The 22,941-nt window shown below is 46.3% G+C and overlaps 1 protein-coding gene across 3 annotated transcripts in view; it reads left to right on the forward strand.

Moving 5' to 3' along the window:
- Positions 1–22,941, forward strand: part of KDM4A (lysine demethylase 4A) — a 374,420-nt gene that overhangs the window by 335,873 nt on the left and 15,606 nt on the right. For 2 of the 3 annotated variants that reach the window (XM_063427678.1, XM_063427680.1), the window contains exons 1-3: positions 15,483–15,683; positions 22,086–22,275; positions 22,451–22,626. In XM_063427678.1, the coding sequence (XP_063283748.1) occupies positions 22,138–22,275; positions 22,451–22,626 (314 nt within the window). In that variant the 5' untranslated portion in view covers positions 15,483–15,683; positions 22,086–22,137. Of the gene's footprint in view, positions 1–15,482; positions 15,684–22,085; positions 22,276–22,450; positions 22,627–22,941 lie in introns of those variants that run through there. The other variant, XM_063427679.1, reaches the window with a different exon arrangement.

The following is a 22,941-nucleotide window of genomic DNA, read 5'->3' on the forward strand; positions in this document are numbered from 1 at the left end:
TTTGCATGTGTGACATTGGATGTTAGCCCGGCCATTATATCGGGAGGGAGGCGGTGGATTACCCTGCGTTGGTCTAGACAGTGGTGCTGTTTGGCCGGTAGGCATAAAGGTACTGGGTTGTACGGTGGGTCGAGGATAAATCTTAGTTAGGAGCCCGTGATGCCTACTGGCATCAAAATGCTGATCGGCTAGTCGGGCCGCTCCAGTTAGGGTGAGGGGCTTTCGATCCCTCACCCATTCTTGTGCCTCTGGGGACAAACCATTAAAGAATTGTTCTAAGAGCATTAGCTGTCTCACTTCCTCCATAGTGGTGGCGTGGCTGGCTTGTATCCACCCTTGTGATGCTTGGTCCAGCTTGTGCGCCCACTCTGCATGGGAATCTTTCTCCGGTTTGCGTAAGCCTCTGAACTTGCGCCGGTATGCCTCCGGGGTAATGGCATACCTTTCTAGAATCGCTCTCTTTACCTTTGTATAATCTTTGCTGTCCTCTCGGGGTACAGCGCGGTAGGCTTCTGCTGCCCTACCCGACAGTTTGCCTGCCACTAGTGGTACCCATACTGCCGGTTCCAAGTCATGCAAATCACACAGCCTTTCAAAATCCTGCAAATACCCGTCAATCTCATCCTTTTCTTCACAAAACACCTTAAATGCGTGATAAGGGATTTTGGGCTTTACCTGTCCATAAATGGAGGCAGTAACAGACTCTGCCCTGGACGGTGGTTCCGGGGTGCGGTTTGCCATCAGATAATCATGCACATCTGACATCAGCACAGTCATTATTTCCATGGGTACTGGCTGTGGCAAAAGCTCCATCCTGGTTCTCAGCTCTCTCTGGTATGGGGTCTCTTCCATGGCTGGTGGAGGTGTAGCGCTGCGGGCTCTGTCTCCCTCCATCAGTTCAGCAATCAGCACAGCTTTGGATTTATTGCTGGCTACTTTACCCCTGGCTTCCAGTAGCTCCTTTAATGTCTGCCGTTTCAATGCAGCATAATCAATCTCCATTCGCCTCGTTGTTCAGTTCTTTGTTCCATACGAATTGCCCTTCACTTTCCTTGTTCGGTAGTTTCAATTTACACGAACACCGCTTTTCGGCTGTAAGGTTGGATCCCGTCGCTGCCACCAATTGTAGCGGAGTGCAATATCATAATCCACGATCTCCGCTGGTATTACCGGTAAATCCACAGTCAGCGCTGAAAGTAAGGCAATATCCCCAATCCTCCCAATAACCGGACAAAACACAGTCTGGGAGTCAACTAGCAGCTTTATTCAGAACTTCCAGTATTTCTGCAAGTCCCCATGCAAGGGGTTTCCTTACTGACAAAGCAGGGGTGATACAGTAAGGGACTACATGGGGGACTTAACATTTGGTACATTTCTCCCATCAGAGAAAGAGACAAACAAATAGAGCCACATTAAATACACTTCGAAGATGGGGGGTAACCCCAGAGAGAAAATGAAAAGGATGGGAGATGGTGTATCTAATGTAAGATGCAGAATATATGCATCAAGGGGATGTTGAAATAGCCAACGGGCAACCTGTTAAATAGGCCAGGTAAACCAACTCGAATTAAATGAACAAAAATAATAAAGTTTTATTGAACATAAAGAAATATCGAAAAAAAAAAACAATAAGTGCTATAGTAGTAAACACCAAAAACTGTGGATTTAAAAAAAAATATTAATAAATACTAGATAGGTCTGTAATGATGGATACAGAACGTCTAGTTATAATAAAAGCAAATGATCAGTATCAATGTAGCTGATGGATACAGACCAATATAAGAAACTGTTACTGATTTTCAATCTGAAATAATACCTACTTATTACTGACAGTAACAGTTTTCTTATATTGGTCTGAGAGGCTAGATATCTCGGGGGTTGGAGTTAGGTGCCCTCGAAGGCACGGGGTACATAACCACAGGGGTTGTTAGATCTCCTTATACGGCATTTACATTCACAGTATACAGCGTGCTACTTCTAATAGACACTTTGTAGCACTGTCTACCGTGACTTTACTTGTATCCGTTTCTCTCTCCCTCCCTCTTTTTGTATTATTTAGTTATCTCATATGTCTGTTTTACTGTCAGTTCAGCTATTGTAGGCAGATGCCGGTTATACCGATTTAACTACTTTTATGTCTGTCTAAACGTCTGCCTAGTAACTATTTTATTCCTCTTTAGTTCCCTGCTGATATTTATCGTTATACCAATTTACTAAGTGGATATGTTACAGGTATTTAGAGGTTACATATAGTCTATGAGCACAATACTGCCATTTGATGAGACAGACTATACTATCGATCACCAAGTCATTTAGATCGGTGTTCTATTACCTACCACTTATTACTGACAGTAACAGTTTCTTATATTGGTCTGTATCCATCAGCTACATTGATACTGATCATTTGCTTTTATTATAACTAGACGTTCTGTATCCATCATTACAGACCTATCTAGTATTTATTAATAAAAAAATTTAAATCCACAGTTTTTGGTGTTTACTACTATAGCACTTATTGTTTTTTGTTTTTTTCGATATTTCTTTATGTTCAATAAACCTTTATTATTTTTGTTCATTTAATTCGAGTTGGTTTACCTGGCCTATTTAACAGGTTGCCCGTTGGCTATTTCAACATCCCTTTGATGCATATATTCTGCATCTTACATTAGATACACCATCTCCCATCCTTTTCAATTTCTCCCATCAGGCACCGCTGCACGAGAGGGATATTCCCACTGGAATATACTGTTAAGTGGATTATCCCCTCAGGCACCAGAACCGGCATTTTACATTTAAATCCATAACTCTAACAATATTCGTCTTATTTGCACGAACAGAAGTTCGGTAGATAGCTGGGGTCTGAGGGTACATTTCGTGTGAATACCGCTCAGATCCCAGCTAAACTAACCGAACGCTGCACGAAATACATTCACTTATTTGGTTCGTTTCAAAAGTACCGAACACCGATGGGTCCCACAATAGGAGAAGACCGGAGCTCCCAAACAGCCTGGAAATACAGCGGTGTTCGTGTCATCGAGTAGCCGTTTTTAGTTCCACGCACTCGATGACCAAACACCGCTGGGGGAGACAAAGGATCCAAGATGGCCGACCGCCGCGTGGTCGGTAGTCGAACGACGGCCACCTAAGAACCCACTTAATTACCGATTGCAACAATGTTGCAATCGGGTAATTGGTGCCGCACGCCTCTAAGTGTGTGGGCTTGGGTTCGGTACCTAATTCGTTTCACGAACAGCCGGTAAAGTTGCTGTTCGTGAAACGACCATGTAAATGCCAGCGGCTTTCGGCTGCTAGCATACGAATACCATAGGAATACATGCAACCATACATTTCAAGGCAGAATACAAAGTACATTCAAATACAATATGTCAGCAGTGTGTAGGACAACCTTTAGAGATCTAGTTCCATAGTCTGAAGTGGCTAGGTTTGCCACAATACATAATAATAATAACAGAATTCTCACTGATACATAATAATAATAACAGAAATCTCACTGATACATAATAATAATAATAATAATAATAATAATAACAATAATAATAATAACAGAATACTCACTGATGCATAATAATAATAATAATAATAATAATAATAACAGAATTCTCACTAACACAACAGAATTCTCACTGATACATAATAACAGAAATCTCACGGATACATAATAATAATAATAATAACAGAATTCTCACTGATACATAATAACAGAAATCTCACTGATACATAATAATAATAATAATAACAGAATTCTCACTAACACAACAGAATTCTCACTGATACATAATAACAGAAATCTCACGGATACATAATAATAATAATAATAACAGAATTCTCACTGATACATAATAACAGAAATCTCACTGATACATAATAATAATAATAATAATAACAGAATTCTCACTGATACATTATAATAATAATAATAATAATAATAACAGAAATCTCACGGATACATAATAATAATAATAATAACAGAATTCTCACTGATACATAATAACAGAAATCTCACTGATACATAATAATAATAATAATAACAGAATTCTCACTGATACATTATAATAATAATAATAATAATAATAATAATAATAACAGAATTCTCACTGATACATAATAATAATAATAACAACAGAATTCTCACTGATACATAATAATAATAGAATTCTCACTAACACATAATAACAGAATTCTCACTGATACATAATAATAATAGAATTCTCACTGATACATAATAACATAAATCTCACTGATACATAATAATAATAATAATAATAATAACAGAATTCTCACTGATACATAATAATAATAATAATAATAACAGAATTCTCACTGATACATAATAATAATAATAGAATTCTCACTGATACATAATAACAGAAATCTCACTGATACATAATAATAATAATAATAACAGAATTCTCACTGATACATAATAATAATAATAATAATAATAACAGAATTATCACTGACATAATAATAATAATAATAATAATAATAATAATAATAACAACAGAATTCTCACTGATACATAATAACAGAAATCTCACTGATACATAATAATAATAATAATAATAATAATAATAATAACATAATTCTCACTGATACATAATAATAATAATAATAATAACAGAATTCTTACTGATACATAATAATAATAGAATTCTCACTAACACATAATAACAGAATTCTCACTGATACATAATAGCAGAAATCTCACTGATACATAATAATAATAATAATAACAGAATACTCACTGATACATAATAATAATAACAATAATAACAGAATTATCACTGATACATAATAATAATAATAATAATAACAGAATTCTCACTGATACATAATAATAATAATAATAACAGAATTCTTACTGATACATAATAATAATAGAATTCTCACTAACACATAATAACAGAATTCTCACTGATACATAATAGCAGAAATCTCACTGATACATAATAATAATAATAATAATAATAACAGAATACTCACTGATACATAATAATAATAATAATAATAATAATAATAATAACAGAATTCTCACTGACAAATAATAATAAAAGAATGTATTTGAAAACTGACTGAGAAACATGGCTAGTACATAACCTAGAGTTACAGTTATTTAACGTGTAGATTCCTAACCACTTCATACTACATGGCTGGTGAGTTGCTCAGTTGGTTATTATCTTACCAATAATCGAATTAACAATATGTACATTGCTGTTATTATCTTGCCCATGATCTAATTAATACACAATATGATACTGTTATCCTACTGATAATCTGATACTGTGTAAATTGATGATATTATTATCTTAATAACCCCCGCCAAGGACCGCTTCCTAGCTGGAACAGGGGACAAACCGCAGCACTTCTGCCCACTGTCCCCGTGGCTTGACTGGGGCCCTGGAACCGCTCCCTCCAGGAACCGAAGGGGGAATTCGCTCTAGACACCCCGAGGCACTGGACGACACTCAGTCCTGGGAGCTCTAGTCCTTACAAGGACTTTCCCCGTTGAATCCTCCACACTGGAACAGCGATTAAAGAATAGCCCTTTCCCCTCCCAGTAACCAGACGACACATACTTCTGGGAGTACAAGGTGGAATTCTTTTTTTTTTTTTTTTGTCGTGCACGAAAATACATCAGAGTCTGCGTTGCCACAACAACTAACACATACTCTTTCATATACATCAAGATATAGCGGTGGTGTAGCATGAGTATAAATGGCACATTTTGGTTTATAAGAAATTCAAGATACAGCATACCATATGAGTCAACTTAATAGCTGGCACTGTTCTGTGTACCGTTGCTATGGCTAGTTTGTGTGTGCAGGAGAGACTAAGTCGTAATGAGGTGGCCTAGCGTCGTTTGCTTTACATTATAATAGGGAGCGTAAGTATGCTGTTTGGGGTGAGGGCTGGTTAGGATGAGAGGCTACTCTGTGTGTGTGGCACGTCATGAAACGAAAGATAACATATAAACATAACAGAGAGTGTAACAGTACATGCTGAAATGTCATAACGAGTGATGGCGTTGGGGTCAGTGTGTGTCCTCGTGAAATACTAGGGCTATGTGTTAGCGCTGTTTGTCGATTTTTTGTTAAAAGGTTAATCTATTTCAATCCTGTATAGCGTGGAGCCTAGAGGTACACAACGCTAAGTTGCTATAGCGTTAGTCGCGGCATGGAATGGGTTATTGGTGGCTCTCTGTGTGCCTGTCCCCATAACCCAGGGGGGGGGGGTTATCACCGGAGCAGTTGAGGTCAACCCTGTGAGGGTGTTGTTTCCGCCTACGTCAGTTTCTAAAGCATAATGAAATTGAACATAAACTTGTGAAACAAAATGAAGAGAGAAAACAGTTCTGTATGGTCTGAGTTAGACCAGCGGGTCGCACAGGCGGTGCTGAACAGGTGACACAGTTCATGTCTGTGGAGGTCCAGTCGCTCTGGATCGAAAGACTGTCTCTTTGTCCGCTGTCTTCGGCTGAGGGCAAAGATGTGGAGCTGTTGCGTCGTTTTGACTTGAAAGTCCCAGTATGCCCAGTATTACGTTACCGTCTTGGGGGGGTCATAGCTTTGTGTTGTTCTCCATTGACAGTCACCCATAAGGTTCTGGGGGTTGCCCATTTGTAGGGTATTCCAGCTGCGTGTAGCGGTTTGGTTACCGATTGCATGTCCCTGCGCCACAGAAGTGTGGACCTACTTAAGTCCTGGAAAAATGAGAGTCGGCAAGACTCAAATTCCAATGGGGTCTTCCCCCGAAGTGCTGCCAGCAGCCCGAGCTTTAGCCTGTCTTGTCGGCAATACCTCTGATACCAGGCGTCTGATGTAGTAGGGCAGTTCCTCTAGTGGTACGGTCTCTAGTACACCTCTGATTTTTATATTTTTACGTCTCGGCTCGTGTCGTCCAGTAAATGGACTTGGTTGGAGAGATTTTCTTGGGCAGTGTGCAGTTGTCGGATCTTGTTGTCCATTGTGTGTATACTGTGTTTTAGGTCTGTTATGTCCCCTTCTGTTGCTTGGGTGCGTGCTGTCACTGCTTGCACTTGTGTGGTGAGCGCAGCTAAGTCTGCTTCCCACATTTGTTTGAGATTGCGTTGGAGGCCTGACAGCATATTCTGAATGTCCCCTTTCGTGGCTGGGGTGCTGTCCTCTGGTACCAGTGAGGGATCTGGTCTATAGGGGCCTGGTGGGGGACTGTCATGGAAAGATTCCTCGTCCGAGGGTGCAGGAGAGGCTGTTCCACCAAACAGCGCCTTTCTAAGTGTTGTAGAACCGAACCCAGGCGATCATGGAAATCAAGTGGTGTTCGGGAGTTTCAGTGTGGCCGCCACCTCGCGGTCATCCATAGGAAATGCAGCCACCCAGACGAACACTTAGACCACTGCGGTGGAAATTGCTACAAAGTATCAATTAGGCTTTAACAAGCTCCAGGGTGGTCTCCAGTTCGTGCGGCTGTCCAGTTCCCGAACCATATAGCGCAAATACACGAACGGAGACTTTTATATTACATTTTACAGGGTCCATAGTCTGTGGGCAGGAGGCTGCCAAGTTGGCTACTCCAGGAGCTCTTGGCAACCTCACTTGGCAAGTGGAGTTTGTTACACCGAAAAACGAATTAACAATATGTACATTGCTGCTATTATCTTACTGATAATCTAGTTAACACACAGTAAATGTGCATTGCTGTTATTATCTTACTGATAATCTAATTAATACCCAGTAAATGTACATTGCTGTTATTAGGCATGTGCATGGGGAAATTTTTCGGTTCGGTTCGGCATTCTGAAATTCTGAATTTTCGCAATTCGGGAATTCGGGAATTCGGCAATTCGGCACTTCAACACTTCGGAACTAAGGCAACTTCGGAACTAAGGCACTTCGGAAAAGATTTACTTTTCTACCACTAGATGGTGCTAACATCTCTCCTTATCTGTTCACTTACTTCTGCTACATCTTATATAGGGTTGTTCACTAAAGGGAAAAGTTTAAAGGGACATTACTGTCACCAGAACAACTACAGCTTAATCTAGGGGGAGCAGGAAATATTGCACTAGCAGAGTTTAGTAGATTAATATTATTATTATTATTGGTATTTATTCCATAACGCTTTACAATATTATGAATAGGGGAATATTTAACAATAAATGAGACAATTACACAGTGACACAGGAACAATAGGTCGATGAGGGCCCTGCTCAAACGAGCTTAAGTCTAGAGGAGGTGGGGTACAAATATACAACAGGGCAGCAATGTGACAGCCACCCAACAAGGTGGAAAAGTAGCAGAGCTGGAGGTGAGAGAGGAGTGTGGCTCTTTAGGAGAGCGAGAGACAGACTTGGGTAAGTATAGATAAGTTACTCTGGGAGTCCACAAGCATTTCTGAACAATGTGTTTTGAGGGACTTCTTAAACGATTGAAGACTAGGGGAGAGTCTGACGGGGGTAGGCAGGCTGTTCCAAAAGAAGGGAGTCGTCTCCTGTCCGCTGCTCGCACCCTTACTGCTAACTCGTGCTTGCAGGACTCCTCGACTCCTCTGGATATGTGGCGCAAAGGTGAGGCCAGGATCAAAGATAACAGATTGCAAGGATGGACTGACGCAAGATATCATCAGCTTGCAGGGAGAGCGAAGGAGAAGGATCAGCATTACAAGCAGCGGTGTATTTACCGCAAGGCTGACAAGGCATTTGTCTTGGGCGGCACATTCAGGGGGGCGACAAAAAAAGCCCAAGAGATGGTAGGATGGCCACCTTGGGCCCCCCCAGAGGCTGACATCTACCTGATATTCCAGGTGGGAGGCGAGGGAGCACTCTCCCCTGAGCTCTCCCTGCTCAGCTCCCTCGCATGCACCGTAGTGATGCCAGAGCCGGAATATGACGTCACTCCGGCCCCGGCATCACTGAGAGGCACGTGTGGGAGCTGAGAAGGGTGATCAGAGCTCCCTCGCCGTTTAAATTGACCGCACGCCTGTCCCTCTGGCAGTTAAAGCATCCCCACTGGATAATCCATTCCAGCACTCCAGCAAAGGTATAGAGGTTGGGTGGATTGAAATGTAAAATAAAAGTAAAAAATTGTTAGTATGTGCAAGTGTGTGTGACAATGACTGTGTATCTGTCAGTGAGTGTATGTCAGTATATGCATCAATGAACCATTGTACAGCGCTATGGAATATGATGCCGCTATATAAATAATAAAATAATAATAATGAAAGTGTGTGTCTGTCAGACAAAGAGCTTGTTGGTTTTAAACAGGAAGTGAAATTTTGAAGGGGGGGGGGTGAATTTTGTCATGCCTAGGGCAGCATAAATCCAGAATACACCACTGATTATAAGGAGGGTAAATAAGAAGCTCAGTTTTATAGAGATTGAGTTTCAGAAAGCGGGAGCACATCCAGTCAGAGGTGGAAGAAAGGCAAGCAGTGACACGTTGCAGGACGGCAGGGGAGAGGTCCGGGGAGGAGAGATATATCGGGGTGTCATCAGCATGCAGGTGGTAGTGGAATCCAAATGAGGCAATAAGTTTGCCAAGAGAGGCAGTATAAAGAGAAAATAGAAGGGGACCAAGGACGGAGCCTTGTGGGACTCTAACCGAGAGGGGAGGAGGTATCATTAGAAAATGAGACACTGAATGAGCGTTTGGAGAGATAAGAGGAAAACCATGAGAGGACAGAGTCAGATAGACCGAGTGATTGAAGAGTTTGAAGAAGGAGAGCATGATCAACGGTGTCAAAGGCAGCAGAGAGGTCAAGAAGAATTAGTATGGAGTAGTGGCCTTTGGATTTAGCTGCCATTGGGTAGTTCGTAACTTTGATAAGAGCAGTCTCAGTAGAGTGGAGGGGGAGTAAGCAAGACTGAGGAGGGTCAAGAAGAGAGTTGGAATTGAGGAAGCAAGCCAGACAAGTAAAGACACGTCTTTTTAGAAACTTTGAGGAAAAAATGAGCATAGATATAGGATAATAGTTGGAAGGGGAAGACGGGTCTAGGGATGGCTTTTTTTAGGATGTTAGAGCTCAGAATTTAGTAGGTAGATTTTACCCCATGGATAGATATCACAGATGTTTGCTCACTGCCTCACATTGACTGCCTTTCAGTTGACACACCTCCCAACATTAGGACATATGAAATTGTATGTGGGAGTGGGCACTAGGGGGTGATGCCATGCCAGCCTGGCTTAAATGCATGCTGAGCTCACTGACGGCCGTTCCGGAAGGCCACACTGATGGCAGCGCATGCACAGAGACATTTTCCAGATAGCGAGCACGTCTGTTGATGCACTCACACCGTCCTGATTGGAGACATTTACCTGGTGTCGCCTCTCGGCAGATTCAGGACACCAGGAAACTAACCTGAGACAGTGGAACAGAAGCCAGAATTTGGGATGGTCCTGTGGCAGTTGGGAGGAGACTTTCTGGGCAGTCAGAGAAATTCTGCGCTCTGGGAGGAGTCTAAGAACTCTGCATTGAATGTGTCTGTTACTTTTTTCTACGAATGCATATTTGGTCTGGCTTAGTGTCTGTCAGCGCCTGGGATAGTTTTTCAGTGTGCGTGTGTGCCTGCAGCCTGTCATTATTGATTAATGTAAAAGCGCTACGGAATCTGTTGGCGCTATATAAATTGCAATAATAATAATTAATATTATTTTAATATTAAAAAGGAAATGTAATTTTTTTTTTTATTTATTCAAAGGCCACGTATGAGATGCAGTCAGGTGCACTGACCCATATAGATACTCTTTGAGTGACAGTGGCGGATCCAGGGGGGGGGGGGCAACAGGGCAATTGCCCCCCCCGAGATTCTCCCCTGCCGGCTAATGCAGGGCTGGCATTGTCCAAGTGCCAGCCCTGCATTGTGCCTGCGGACCGGGGAGGGAGATCAGTGATCAGTGATCTCCCTCCCCGGTCCGCAGGCACATTACTGACAGCCGACCGGCAGGGGAGGGAGAGAGGACCCGGGAGCTGTTACCAGCAGCTCCTCCGGGTCCTCCTCTCGCGAGATTTGGAGCGTTGCCGTGGTTACCACCCCAAATCTCGCGAGAGTGAACTCTAGCCCTGGAGCGCGGGCTAGAGTTCAGTCCTACCACTGGGACCACCAAGGAACGAAAGATGTCCCCCCTCCTCCCGGACCGTTGAGGGAGATCAGAGTTCTCCCTCCCCGGTCCTCAGGCACTGTGCTGGCAACCGGCAGGGGAGGGAGGGAGAGAAGATCCGGGAGCTCGGCCTGCAGCTCCTCCGGGTCCTCATCTCGCGAGCACGGAGCGTTGCCGCGGTTACCACGGCAACGCTCCAAATCTCTCGAGAGTGAACTCTAGCCCTGGAGCGCGGGCTAGAGTTCAGTCCTACCACTGGGACCACCAAGGAACGAAAGATGCCCCCCTCCTCCCGGACCGTTGAGGGAGATCAGAGATCAGAGTTCTCCCTCCCCGGTCCTCAGGCACTGTGCTGGCAACCGGCAGGGGAGGGAGGGAGAGAAGATCCGGGAGCTCGGCCTGCAGCTCCTCCGGGTCCTCATCTCGCGAGCACGGAGCGTTGCCGCGGTTACCACGGCAACGCTCCAAATCTCGCGAGAGTGAACTCTAGCCCTGGAGCGCGGGCTAGAGTTCACTCTCACCACCACTAGAACCACCAGGGATGGAAAAATGTCCCCCATCCTCCCAGTTAAGGTAAGAAGGGAGGGGGGACATAAAGAATATTTGTCTTAAATTAAATTTAAATAAAAACATATAAGAAAGGTTGGGGGGCTTTTTTTTTTTTTACAATATATGTTGTTGGTTTTTTTTTTTTTTTTAAATTATTATGTGTGTATGGGGTTAGTGTATGTGTGTGTGTGTATGGGGGCAATGTATGTGTGTGTGTGTGTGTGTGTGTGTATGGGGGCAATGTATGTGTGTGTGTGTGTGTGTATGGGGGCAATGTATGTGTGTGTGTGTGTGTGTATGGGGGCAATGTATGTGTGTGTGTGTGTGTGTATGGGGGCAATGTATGTGTGTGTGTGTGTGTGTATGGGGGCAATGTATGTGTGTGTGTGTGTGTGTGTATGGGGGCAATGTATGTGTGTGTGTGTGTGTGTGTGTATGGGGGCAATGTATGTGTGTGTGTGTGTGTGTGTATGGGGGCAATGTGTGTGTGTGTGTGTGTGTATGGGGTTAGTGTATGTGTGTGTGTATGGGGGCAATGTATGTGTGGGGGTAGTGTGTGTGTATGGGGGTAGTGTATGTAACACTCAGCCCCCCTCCCTCTATATAACACTGTCAGTCTCTCCCTCTATATAACACTCAGCCCCCTCCCTCTATATAACACTGAGTCAGTCTCTCCCTCTATATAACACTCAGCCCCCTCCCTCTATATAACACTGTCAGTCTCTCCCTCTATATAACACTCAGTCCCCCCTCCCTCTCTATAACACTGAGTCAGTCTCTCCCTCTATATAACACTCAGCCCCCCTCCCTCTATATAACACTGAGTCAGTCTCTCCCTCTATATAACACTCAGTCCCCCCTCCCTCTCTATAACACTGAGTCAGTCTCTCCCTCTATATAACACTCAGCCCCCCTCCCTCTATATAACACTGAGTCAGTCTCTCCCTCTATATAACACTCAGTCCCCCCTCCCTCTCTATAACACTGAGTCAGTCTCTCCCTCTATATAACACTCAGCCCCCTCCCTCTATATAACACTGAGTCAGTCTCTCCCTCTATATAACACTCAGTCCCCCTCCCTCTCTATAACACTGAGTCAGTCTCTCCCTCTATATAACACTCAGTCCCCCCTCCCTCTCTATAACACTGAGTCAGTCTCTCCCTCTATATAACACTCAGCCTCCCTCTATATAACACTGAGTCAGTCTCTCCCTCTATATAACACTCAGTCCCCCCTCCCTCTCTATAACACTGAGTCAGTCTCTCCCTCTATATAACACTCAGCCCCCTCCCTCTATATAACACTGAGTCAGTCTCTCCCTCTATATAACACTCAGTCCCCCTCCCTCTCTATAACACTGAGTCAGTCTCTCCCTCTATATAACACTGAGTCCCCCTCCCTCTATATAACACTGAGTCAGTCTCTCCCTCTATATAACACTGAGTCAGTCTCTCCCTCTATATAACACTCAGCCCCCCTCCCTCTATATAACACTGAGTCAGTCTCTCCCTCTCTATAACACTGAGTCAGTCTCTCCCTCTATATAACACTCAGCCCCCCTCCCTCTATATAACACTGAGTCAGTCTCTCCCTCTATATAACACTCAGTCCCCCCTCCCTCTCTATAACACTGAGTCAGTCTCTCCCTCTATATAACACTGAGTCCCCCTCCCTCTATATAACACTGAGTCAGTCTCTCCCTCTATATAACACTGAGTCAGTCTCTCCCTCTATATAACACTGAGTCAGTCTCTCCCTCTATAGAACACTCATCCCCCCTCCCTCTCTATAACACTGAGTCAGTCTCTCCCTCTATACAACACTCAGTCCCCCTCCCTCTATATAACACTGAGTCAGTCTCTCTCTCTTTATAACACCCAGTCCCCCCTCCCTCTATATAACACTGAGTCAGTCTCTCCCTCTATATAACACTCAGTCCCCCCTCCCTCTATATAACACTGAGTCAGTCTCTCCCTCTCTATAACACTGAGTCAGTCTCTCCCTCTATATAACACTCAGCCCCCTCCCTCTATATTACACTGAGTCAGTGTCTCCCTCTATATAACACTGAGTCAGTGTCTCCCTCTATATAACACTTAGCCCCCCTCCCTCTATATAACACTGAGTCAGTGTCTCCCTCTATATAACACTCAGCCAGCCTCTCTCTATACAACACTGAGTCAGTCTTTCCCTCTATATAACACTCAGCCCCCCTCCCTCTCTATAACACTGAGTCAGTCTCTCCCTCTATATAACACTCAGCCAGCCTCCCTCTATATAACACTTAGCCCCCCGCTCTATATAACACTGAGTCAGTCTCTCCCTCTATATAACACTCAGCCCCCCCTCCCTCTCTATAACACTGAGTCAGTCTCTCCCTCTATATAACACTCAGCCAGCCTCCCTCTCTATAACACTGAGTCAGTCTCTCCCTCTATATAACACTCAGCCCCCCTCCCTCTATATAACACTGAGTCAGTCTCTCCCTCTCTATAACACTGAGTCAGTGTCTCCCTCTATATAACACTCAGCCCCTCTCCCTCTATATAACACTGAGTCAGTGTCTCCCTCTATATAACACTCAGCCAGCCTCTCTCTATATAACACTGAATCAGTCTCTCCCTCTATATAACACTCAGCCCCCCTCCCTCTCTATAACACTGAGTCAGTCTCTCCCTCTATATAACACTCAGCCAGCCTCCCTCTCTATAACACTGAGTCAGACTCTCCCTCTATATAACACTCAGCCACCCTCCCTCTATATAACACTGAGCCAGTCTCTACCTCTCTATAACACTGAGTCAGTGTCTCCCTCTATATACCACTCAGCCCCCCTCCCTCTATATAACACTGAGTCAGTCTCTCCCTCTATATAACACTCAGCCCCCTCCCTCTCTATAACACTGAGTCAGTCTCTCCCTCTATATAACACTCATCCCCCCTCCCTCTATATAACACTCAGCCCCCCTACCTCTCTATAACACTCAGTCAGTCTCTCCCTCTATATAACACTGAGTCAGTCTCTCCCTCTATATAACACTCAGCCCCCCTCCCTCTCTGTAACACTGAGTCACTCTCCCTCTATATAACACTCAGCCCCCCTCCCTCTATATAACACTGTCAGTCTCTCCCTCTATATAACACTCAGCCCCCTCCCTCTCTATAACACTGAGTCAGTCTCTCCCTCTATATAACACTCAGTCCCCCTCCCTCTCTATAACACTGAGTCAGTCTCTCCCTCTATATAACACTCAGTCCCCCTCCCTCTCTATAACACTGAGTCAGTCTCTCCCTCTATATAACACTCAGTCCCCCTCACTCTCGATAACACTGAGTCAGTCTCTCCCTCTATATAACACTCAGTCCCCCTCCCTCTATATAACACTGAGTCAGTCTCTCCCTCCCTATAAATATATCATTAAGCCCCTCCCCCTCCATATATATTTCTATCACTAAGCCCCTCCCCCTCTGTAACACTGAGTCAGTCTCTCCCTCCCTATATATATATATCTCAATCACTAAGCCCCTCCCCCTCCCTAACACTAAGCCCCTCCCCCTCTGTAACACTGAGTCAGTGACTCCCAGCAGCTCAGACACAATAACAGCCCCTGGCTGGGTCTTTAGAAATGGAGATTTTCTAATCCATTCACTGATTGGTGAGAAACCCAACATACGCCACAGCTGATTGGACAATCTCAGATACTGATAGCTCGCGCCGCCAATCACGTGGCTGGATCCGCCTCCTTGCTGCCGTGCTGCCATTTCCGACGCGCTGATTGGCTGCTCGCCGAGCGCTGTGATTGGCTGCTGCGGCCTGGCCGTGTCGGGGGCGGTGCGCATGCGCAGTGAGGATAAAGCGATAGGCGGACGGAGGCGGCAGCTCGGCTTCACCGACCGCGAGAGAGGAGAGAGAGCGCGGGCCGAGCCGGACACCCGGACCGACCGGCAGCCGCCCTCACAGAGACCGACACCCCCCGCCAGGGGAGAGAGAGAGAGAGACACCGCCCGCCGGAGACCGACCGACCGCCCGGATACAGGTCTGTCCGAGCCCCGCCCTGAGCCCGCTGGACACCCCGCTAACCCTCAGTCCGCCTCCCGGCCCCAGGCTCCCCTCACACAGCCAATCACAGGCCGCGCACCCTCCCAGGGCACCACTTCCGGTTACCGAGCAACCGGCCAATCACCGCGCAGCACAGCCAGGCCCCGCCCACCGCACTTCCGGCCAGTGCTGTCAGTCCTAGGGGGAGGGGCCAGAGAGTAATACAGAGACTGTGTGTAATACAGAGACTGTGTGTAATACAGAGACTGTGTGTAATACAGAGACTGTGTGTAATACAGAGACTGTGTGTAATACAGAGACTGTGTGTAATACAGAGACTGTGTGTAATACAGAGACTGTGTGTAATACAGAGACTGTGTGTAATACAGAGACTGTGTGTAATACAGAGACTGTGTGTAATACAGAGACTGTGTGTAATACAGAGACTGTGTGTAATACAGAGACTGTGTGTAATACAGAGACTGTGTGTAATACAGAGACTGTGTGTAATACAGAGACTGTGTGTAATACAGAGAGTGTGTGTGTGTGTAATACAGAGAGTGTGTGTGTGTGTAATACAGAGAGTGTGTGTGTGTGTAATACAGAGACTGTGTGTGTGTGTGTAATACAGAGACTGTGTGTGTGTGTGTGTGTGTGTGTGTGTGGTAGAGATGCAGAGAGACTGTGTGTGTGTGTGGGAGAGATGCAGAGAGACTGTGTGTGTGTGTGGGAGAGATGCAGAGAGACTGTGTGTGTGTGTGTGAGAGATGCAGAGAGACTGTGTGTGTGTGTGTGAGAGATGCAGAGAGACTGTGTGTGTGTGTGGGAGAGATGCAGAGAGACTGTGTGTGTGTGTGTGTGTGTGTGGGAGAGATGCAGAGAGACTGTGTGTGTGTGTGTGTGTGTGTGGGAGAGATGCAGAGAGACTGTGTGTGTGTGTGTGTGTGTGGGAGAGATGCAGAGAGACTGTGTGTGTGTGTGTGTGTGTGTGTGTGTGTGTGTGTGTGTGTGTGTGTGTGAGATGCAGAGAGACTGTGTGTGTGTGTGTGTGTGTGTGTGGGAGAGATGCAGAGAGACTGTGTGTGTGTGTGGGAGAGATGCAGAGAGACTGTGTGTGTGTGTGTGTGTGGGAGAGATGCAGAGAGACTGTGTGTGTGTGTGTGGGAGAGATGCAGAGAGACTGTGTGTGTGTGTGTGGGAGAGATGCAGAGAGACTGTGTGTGTGTGGGAGAGATGCAGAGAGACTGTGTGTGTGTGGGAGAGATGCAGAGAGACTGTGTGTGTGTGTGGGAGAGATGCAGAGAGACTGTGTGTGTGTGTGGGAGAGATGCAGAGAGACTGTGTGTGTGTGTGGGAGAGATGCAGAGAGACTGTGTGTGTGTGTGGGAGAGATGCAGAGAGACTGTGTGTGGGAGAGATGCAGAGAGACTGTGTGTGGGAGAGATGCAGAGAGACTGTGTGTGTGTGGGGGAGAGATGCAGAGACGCATCTCTCTCTCACACACACACACACACACACACACACAGTCTCTCTGCATCTCTCCCACACACACACACACACACAGTCTCTCTGCATCTCTCCCACACACACACACACACACACACACAGTCTCTCTGCATCTCTCACACACACACACACACACACACAGTCTCTCTGCATCTCACACACACACACACACACAGTCTCTCTGCATCTCTCCCACACACACACACACAGTCTCTCTGCATCTCTCCCACACACACACACACACACAGTCTCTCTGCATCTCTCCCACACACACACACACACAGTCTCTCTGCATCTCTCCCACACACACACACAGTCTCTCTGCATCTCTCCCACACACACACACACACACAGTCTCTCTGCATCTCTCCCACACACACACACACACAGTCTCTCTGCATCTCTCCCACACACACACACACAGTCTCTCTGCATCTCTCCCACACACACACACAGTCTCTCTGCATCTCTCCCACACACACACACAGTCTCTCTGCATCTCTCCCACACACACACACAGTCTCTCTGCATCTCTCCCACACACACACACAGTCTCTCTGCATCTCTCCCACACACACACACAGTCTCTCTGCATCTCTCCCACACACACACACAGTCTCTCTGCATCTCTCCCACACACACACACAGTCTCTCTGCATCTCTCCCACACACACACACAGTCTCTCTGCATCTCTCCCTCACACACAGTCTCTCTGCATCTCTCCCTCACACACACAGATGAGAGATGCAGAGAGACTGTGGGAGAGATGCAGAGAGACTGTGGGAGAGATGCAGAGAGACTGTGGGAGAGATGCAGAGAGACTGTGGGAGAGATGCAGAGAGACTGTGGGAGAGATGCAGAGAGACTGTGGGAGAGATGCAGAGAGACTGTGTGTGTGTGTGTGTGTGTGGGAGAGATGCAGAGAGACTGTGTGTGTGTGTGGGGGGGGGGGGGAGAGATGCAGAGAGACTGTGTGTGTGTGTGGGGGGGGGGGGGAGAGATGCAGAGAGACTGTGTGTGTGTGTGTGTGTGTGTGTGTGTGTGTGTGGGAGAGATGCAGAGAGACTGTGTGTGTGTGTGTGTGTGGGGGAGAGATGCAGAGAGACTGTGTGTGTGTGTGTGTTTGTGTGTGGGAGAGATGCAGAGAGACTGTGTGTGTGTGTGTGTGGGAGAGATGCAGAGAGACTGTGTGTGTGTGTGTGTGGGAGAGATGCAGAGAGACTGTGTGTGTGTGTGTGTGTGTGTGGGAGAGATGCAGAGAGACTGTGTGTGTGTGTGTGGGAGAGATGCAGAGAGACTGTGTGTGTGTGTGTGGGAGAGATGCAGAGAGACTGTGTGTGTGTGTGTGTGTGGGAGAGATGCAGAGAGACTGTGTGTGTGTGTGGGAGAGATGCAGAGAGACTGTGTGTGTGTGTGTGGGAGAGATGCAGAGAGACTGTGTGTGTGTGGGAGAGATGCAGAGAGACTGTGTGTGTGTGTGTGGGAGAGATGCAGAGAGACTGTGTGTGTGTGTGTGTGTGTGGGAGAGATGCAGAGAGACTGTGTGTGTGTGTGGGAGAGATGCAGAGAGACTGTGTGTGTGTGTGGGAGAGATGCAGAGAGACTGTGTGTGTGTGTGTGGGAGAGATGCAGAGAGACTGTGTGTGTGTGTGGGAGAGATGCAGAGAGACTGTGTGTGTGTGGGAGAGATGCAGAGAGACTGTGTGTGTGGGAGAGATGCAGAGAGACTGTGTGTGTGTGTGGGAGAGATGCAGAGAGACTGTGTGTGTGTGTGTGGGAGAGATGCAGAGAGACTGTGTGTGTGTGTGTGTGTGTGGGAGAGATGCAGAGAGACTGTGTGTGTGGGAGAGATGCAGAGAGACTGTGTGTGTGGGAGAGATGCAGAGAGACTGTGTGTGTGGGAGAGATGCAGAGAGACTGTGTGTGTGTGGGAGAGATGCAGAGAGACTGTGTGTGTGTGGGAGAGATGCAGAGAGACTGTGTGTGTGTGGGAGAGATGCAGAGAGACTGTGTGTGTGTGGGAGAGATGCAGAGAGACTGTGTGTGTGTGGGAGAGATGCAGAGAGACTGTGTGTGTGTGGGAGAGATGCAGAGAGACTGTGTGTGTGTGGGAGAGATGCAGAGAGACTGTGTGTGTGTGGGAGAGATGCAGAGAGACTGTGTGTGTGTGTGTGGGAGAGATGCAGAGAGACTGTGTGTGTGTGGGAGAGATGCAGAGAGACTGTGTGTGTGTGGGAGAGATGCAGAGAGACTGTGTGTGTGTGGGAGAGATGCAGAGAGACTGTGTGTGTGTGGGAGAGATGCAGAGAGACTGTGTGTGTGTGGGAGAGATGCAGAGAGACTGTGTGTGTGTGGGAGAGATGCAGAGAGACTGTGTGTGTGTGGGAGAGATGCAGAGAGACTGTGTGTGTGTGTGTGTGTGGGAGAGATGCAGAGAGACTGTGTGTGTGTGGGAGAGATGCAGAGAGACTGTGTGTGTGTGGGAGAGATGCAGAGAGACTGTGTGTGTGTGGGAGAGATGCAGAGAGACTGTGTGTGTGTGTGGGAGAGATGCAGAGAGACTGTGTGTGTGTGGGAGAGATGCAGAGAGACTGTGTGTGTGTGGGAGAGATGCAGAGAGACTGTGTGTGTGTGGGAGAGATGCAGAGAGACTGTGTGTGTGTGGGAGAGATGCAGAGAGACTGTGTGTGTGTGGGAGAGATGCAGAGAGACTGTGTGTGTGTGGGAGAGATGCAGAGAGACTGTGTGTGTGTAGGAGAGATGCAGAGAGACTGTGTGTGTGTGGGAGAGATGCAGAGAGACTGTGTGTGTGTAGGAGAGATGCAGAGAGACTGTGTGTGTGTAGGAGAGATGCAGAGAGACTGTGTGTGTGTAGGAGAGATGCAGAGAGACTGTGTGTGTGTAGGAGAGATGCAGAGAGACTGTGTGTGTGTGTGTGTGTGTAGGAGAGATGCAGAGAGACTGTGTGTGTGTGTGGGAGAGATGCAGAGAGACTGTGTGTGTGGGAGAGATGCAGAGAGACTGTGTGTGTGGGAGAGATGCAGAGAGACTGTGTGTGTGGGAGAGATGCAGAGAGACTGTGTGTGTGTGTAGGAGAGATGCAGAGAGACTGTGTGTGTGTGTAGGAGAGATGCAGAGAGACTGTGTGTGTGTGTAGGAGAGATGCAGAGAGACTGTGTGTGTGTGTAGGAGAGATGCAGAGAGACTGTGTGTGTAGGAGAGATGCAGAGAGACTGTGTGTGTGTAGGAGAGATGCAGAGAGACTGTGTGTGTGTGTGTAGGAGAGATGCAGAGAGACTGTGTGTGTGTGTGTAGGAGAGATGCAGAGAGACTGTGTGTGTGTGTAGGAGAGATGCAGAGAGACTGTGTGTGTGTGTAGGAGAGATGCAGAGAGACTGTGTGTGTGTGTGTAGGAGAGATGCAGAGAGACTGTGTGTGTGTGTGTAGGAGAGATGCAGAGAGACTGTGTGTGTGTGTAGGAGAGATGCAGAGAGACTGTGTGTGTGTGTGTGTAGGAGAGATGCAGAGAGACTGTGTGTGTGTAGGAGAGATGCAGAGAGACTGTGTGTGTGTAGGAGAGATGCAGAGAGACTGTGTGTGTGTGTAGGAGAGATGCAGAGAGACTGTGTGTGTGTGTAGGAGAGATGCAGAGAGACTGTGTGTGTGTGTAGGAGAGATGCAGAGAGACTGTGTGTGTGTGTGTAGGAGAGATGCAGAGAGACTGTGTGTGTGTAGGAGAGATGCAGAGAGACTGTGTGTGTGTGTAGGAGAGACGCAGAGAGACTGTGTGTGTGTGTGTAGGAGAGACGCAGAGAGACTGTGTGTGTGTGTAGGAGAGACGCAGAGAGACTGTGTGTGTGTGTAGGAGAGACGCAGAGAGACTGTGTGTGTGTGTGTAGGAGAGACGCAGAGAGACTGTGTGTGTAGGAGAGACGCAGAGAGACTGTGTGTGTGTAGGAGAGACGCAGAGAGACTGTGTGTGTGTGTAGGAGAGACGCAGAGAGACTGTGTGTGTGTGTGTAGGAGAGACGCAGAGAGACTGTGTGTGTGTAGGAGAGACGCAGAGAGACTGTGTGTGTAGTTGAGACGCAGAGAGACTGTGTGTGTGTGTGTAGGAGAGACGCAGAGAGACTGTGTGTGTGTGTGTAGGAGAGACGCAGAGAGACTGTGTGTGTAGGAGAGACGCAGAGAGACTGTGTGTGTAGGAGAGACGCAGAGAGACTGTGTGTGTAGGAGAGACGCAGAGAGACTGTGTGTGTAGGAGAGACGCAGAGAGACTGTGTGTGTAGGAGAGACGCAGAGAGACTGTGTGTGTAGGAGAGACGCAGAGAGACTGTGTGTGTAGGAGAGACGCAGAGAGACTGTGTGTGTAGGAGAGACGCAGAGAGACTGTGTGTGTAGGAGAGACGCAGAGAGACTGTGTGTGTAGGAGAGACGCAGAGAGACTGTGTGTGTAGGAGAGACGCAGAGAGACTGTGTGTGTAGGAGAGACGCAGAGAGACTGTGTGTGTAGGAGAGACGCAGAGAGACTGTGTGTGTAGGAGAGACGCAGAGAGACTGTGTGTGTAGGAGAGACGCAGAGAGACTGTGTGTGTGTGTGTAGGAGAGATGCAGAGAGACTGTGTGTGGCGGGGAATACAGAGAGACTGTGTGTGTGTGTCTGTGTGTCAGTCAGTCATGGATGAAATTCATCTAACTAAAGAAGCCTGCATGGAGAACTTATTTGTTGTTTTTTGTTTTTTTAAACAAAAAAGTGTTTTCGGTCAAATCTACTTTATTTTGCTGTGCACAAGTCTAGTATGATTCTCCAGAATTCTCTTGTTTTATATGATCAAGCTGCTTGTCCACATCATTAAAACATTAATGACTCCGGTATATATATGTTTCTTGTAGACTCCTATTTTCCAAATTCTCGGAAGTGCCTCTCGGGCCCTCGGACACCAAGATGGCCGGCGAGAATGACAACCCAAATCCAGGTTCGCGGATTATGACTTTCTATCCGACAATGGAGGAATTCAAGAACTTCAAGCGTTACATAGCATACATTGAATCCCAAGGGGCCCATCGTGCTGGTTTGGCCAAGGTTAGTAACAACATTTTACTGGGATGTATTTCCTATTTCAATATAAGTGTACGTTGTGTATCTGAATATTCCAAGCACTAAAACCACTTCAGCTCCACTGCAAGGAGTGTCATGTTGCTGATCTACAGCTGCAGCCAAGGTTATATAGAATATCTGAATTTATTTCTCGTTGCAGGTTATCCCTCCAAAAGAATGGAAGCCACGGACTTGCTACGATGACTTGGATGACCTTGTGATTCCAGCTCCCATTCAACAAGTTGTAACTGGCCAGTCTGGCCTCTTTACACAGTATAACATTCAGAAGAAGCCAATGACAGTCAAAGAGTTTCGTCGCATTGCAAACAATGACAAGTAAGAAACTTCTTGAAGCTAAACAAAGCCTATCTCTGAATTTTTTTTCTAGCCGTTTTGGTGTATACACTATGCACGTGCAGTCTCATTGCTCAATTCATAGTTGGATCACTGTGTTTATATATTACAGACAGTCTCCCTGCATGTGACTTACACAGCCTTTCTAAACACTTTATTTTTTATTATTTTTTATGCAGTATATGTTTAAAAAAAGAAGAAACGTTGTTTTACCTTTTTAGCAAACGACAGAATCCTTCAGCCATATACATGCACCTTGGCCGGACAGTGATTGAAAAATCGACAGTCTCTATGGTC

This window comes from Pelobates fuscus, chromosome 7 (genome assembly GCF_036172605.1).
Source record: "Pelobates fuscus isolate aPelFus1 chromosome 7, aPelFus1.pri, whole genome shotgun sequence".
Lineage (NCBI taxonomy): Eukaryota > Metazoa > Chordata > Amphibia > Anura > Pelobatidae > Pelobates > Pelobates fuscus.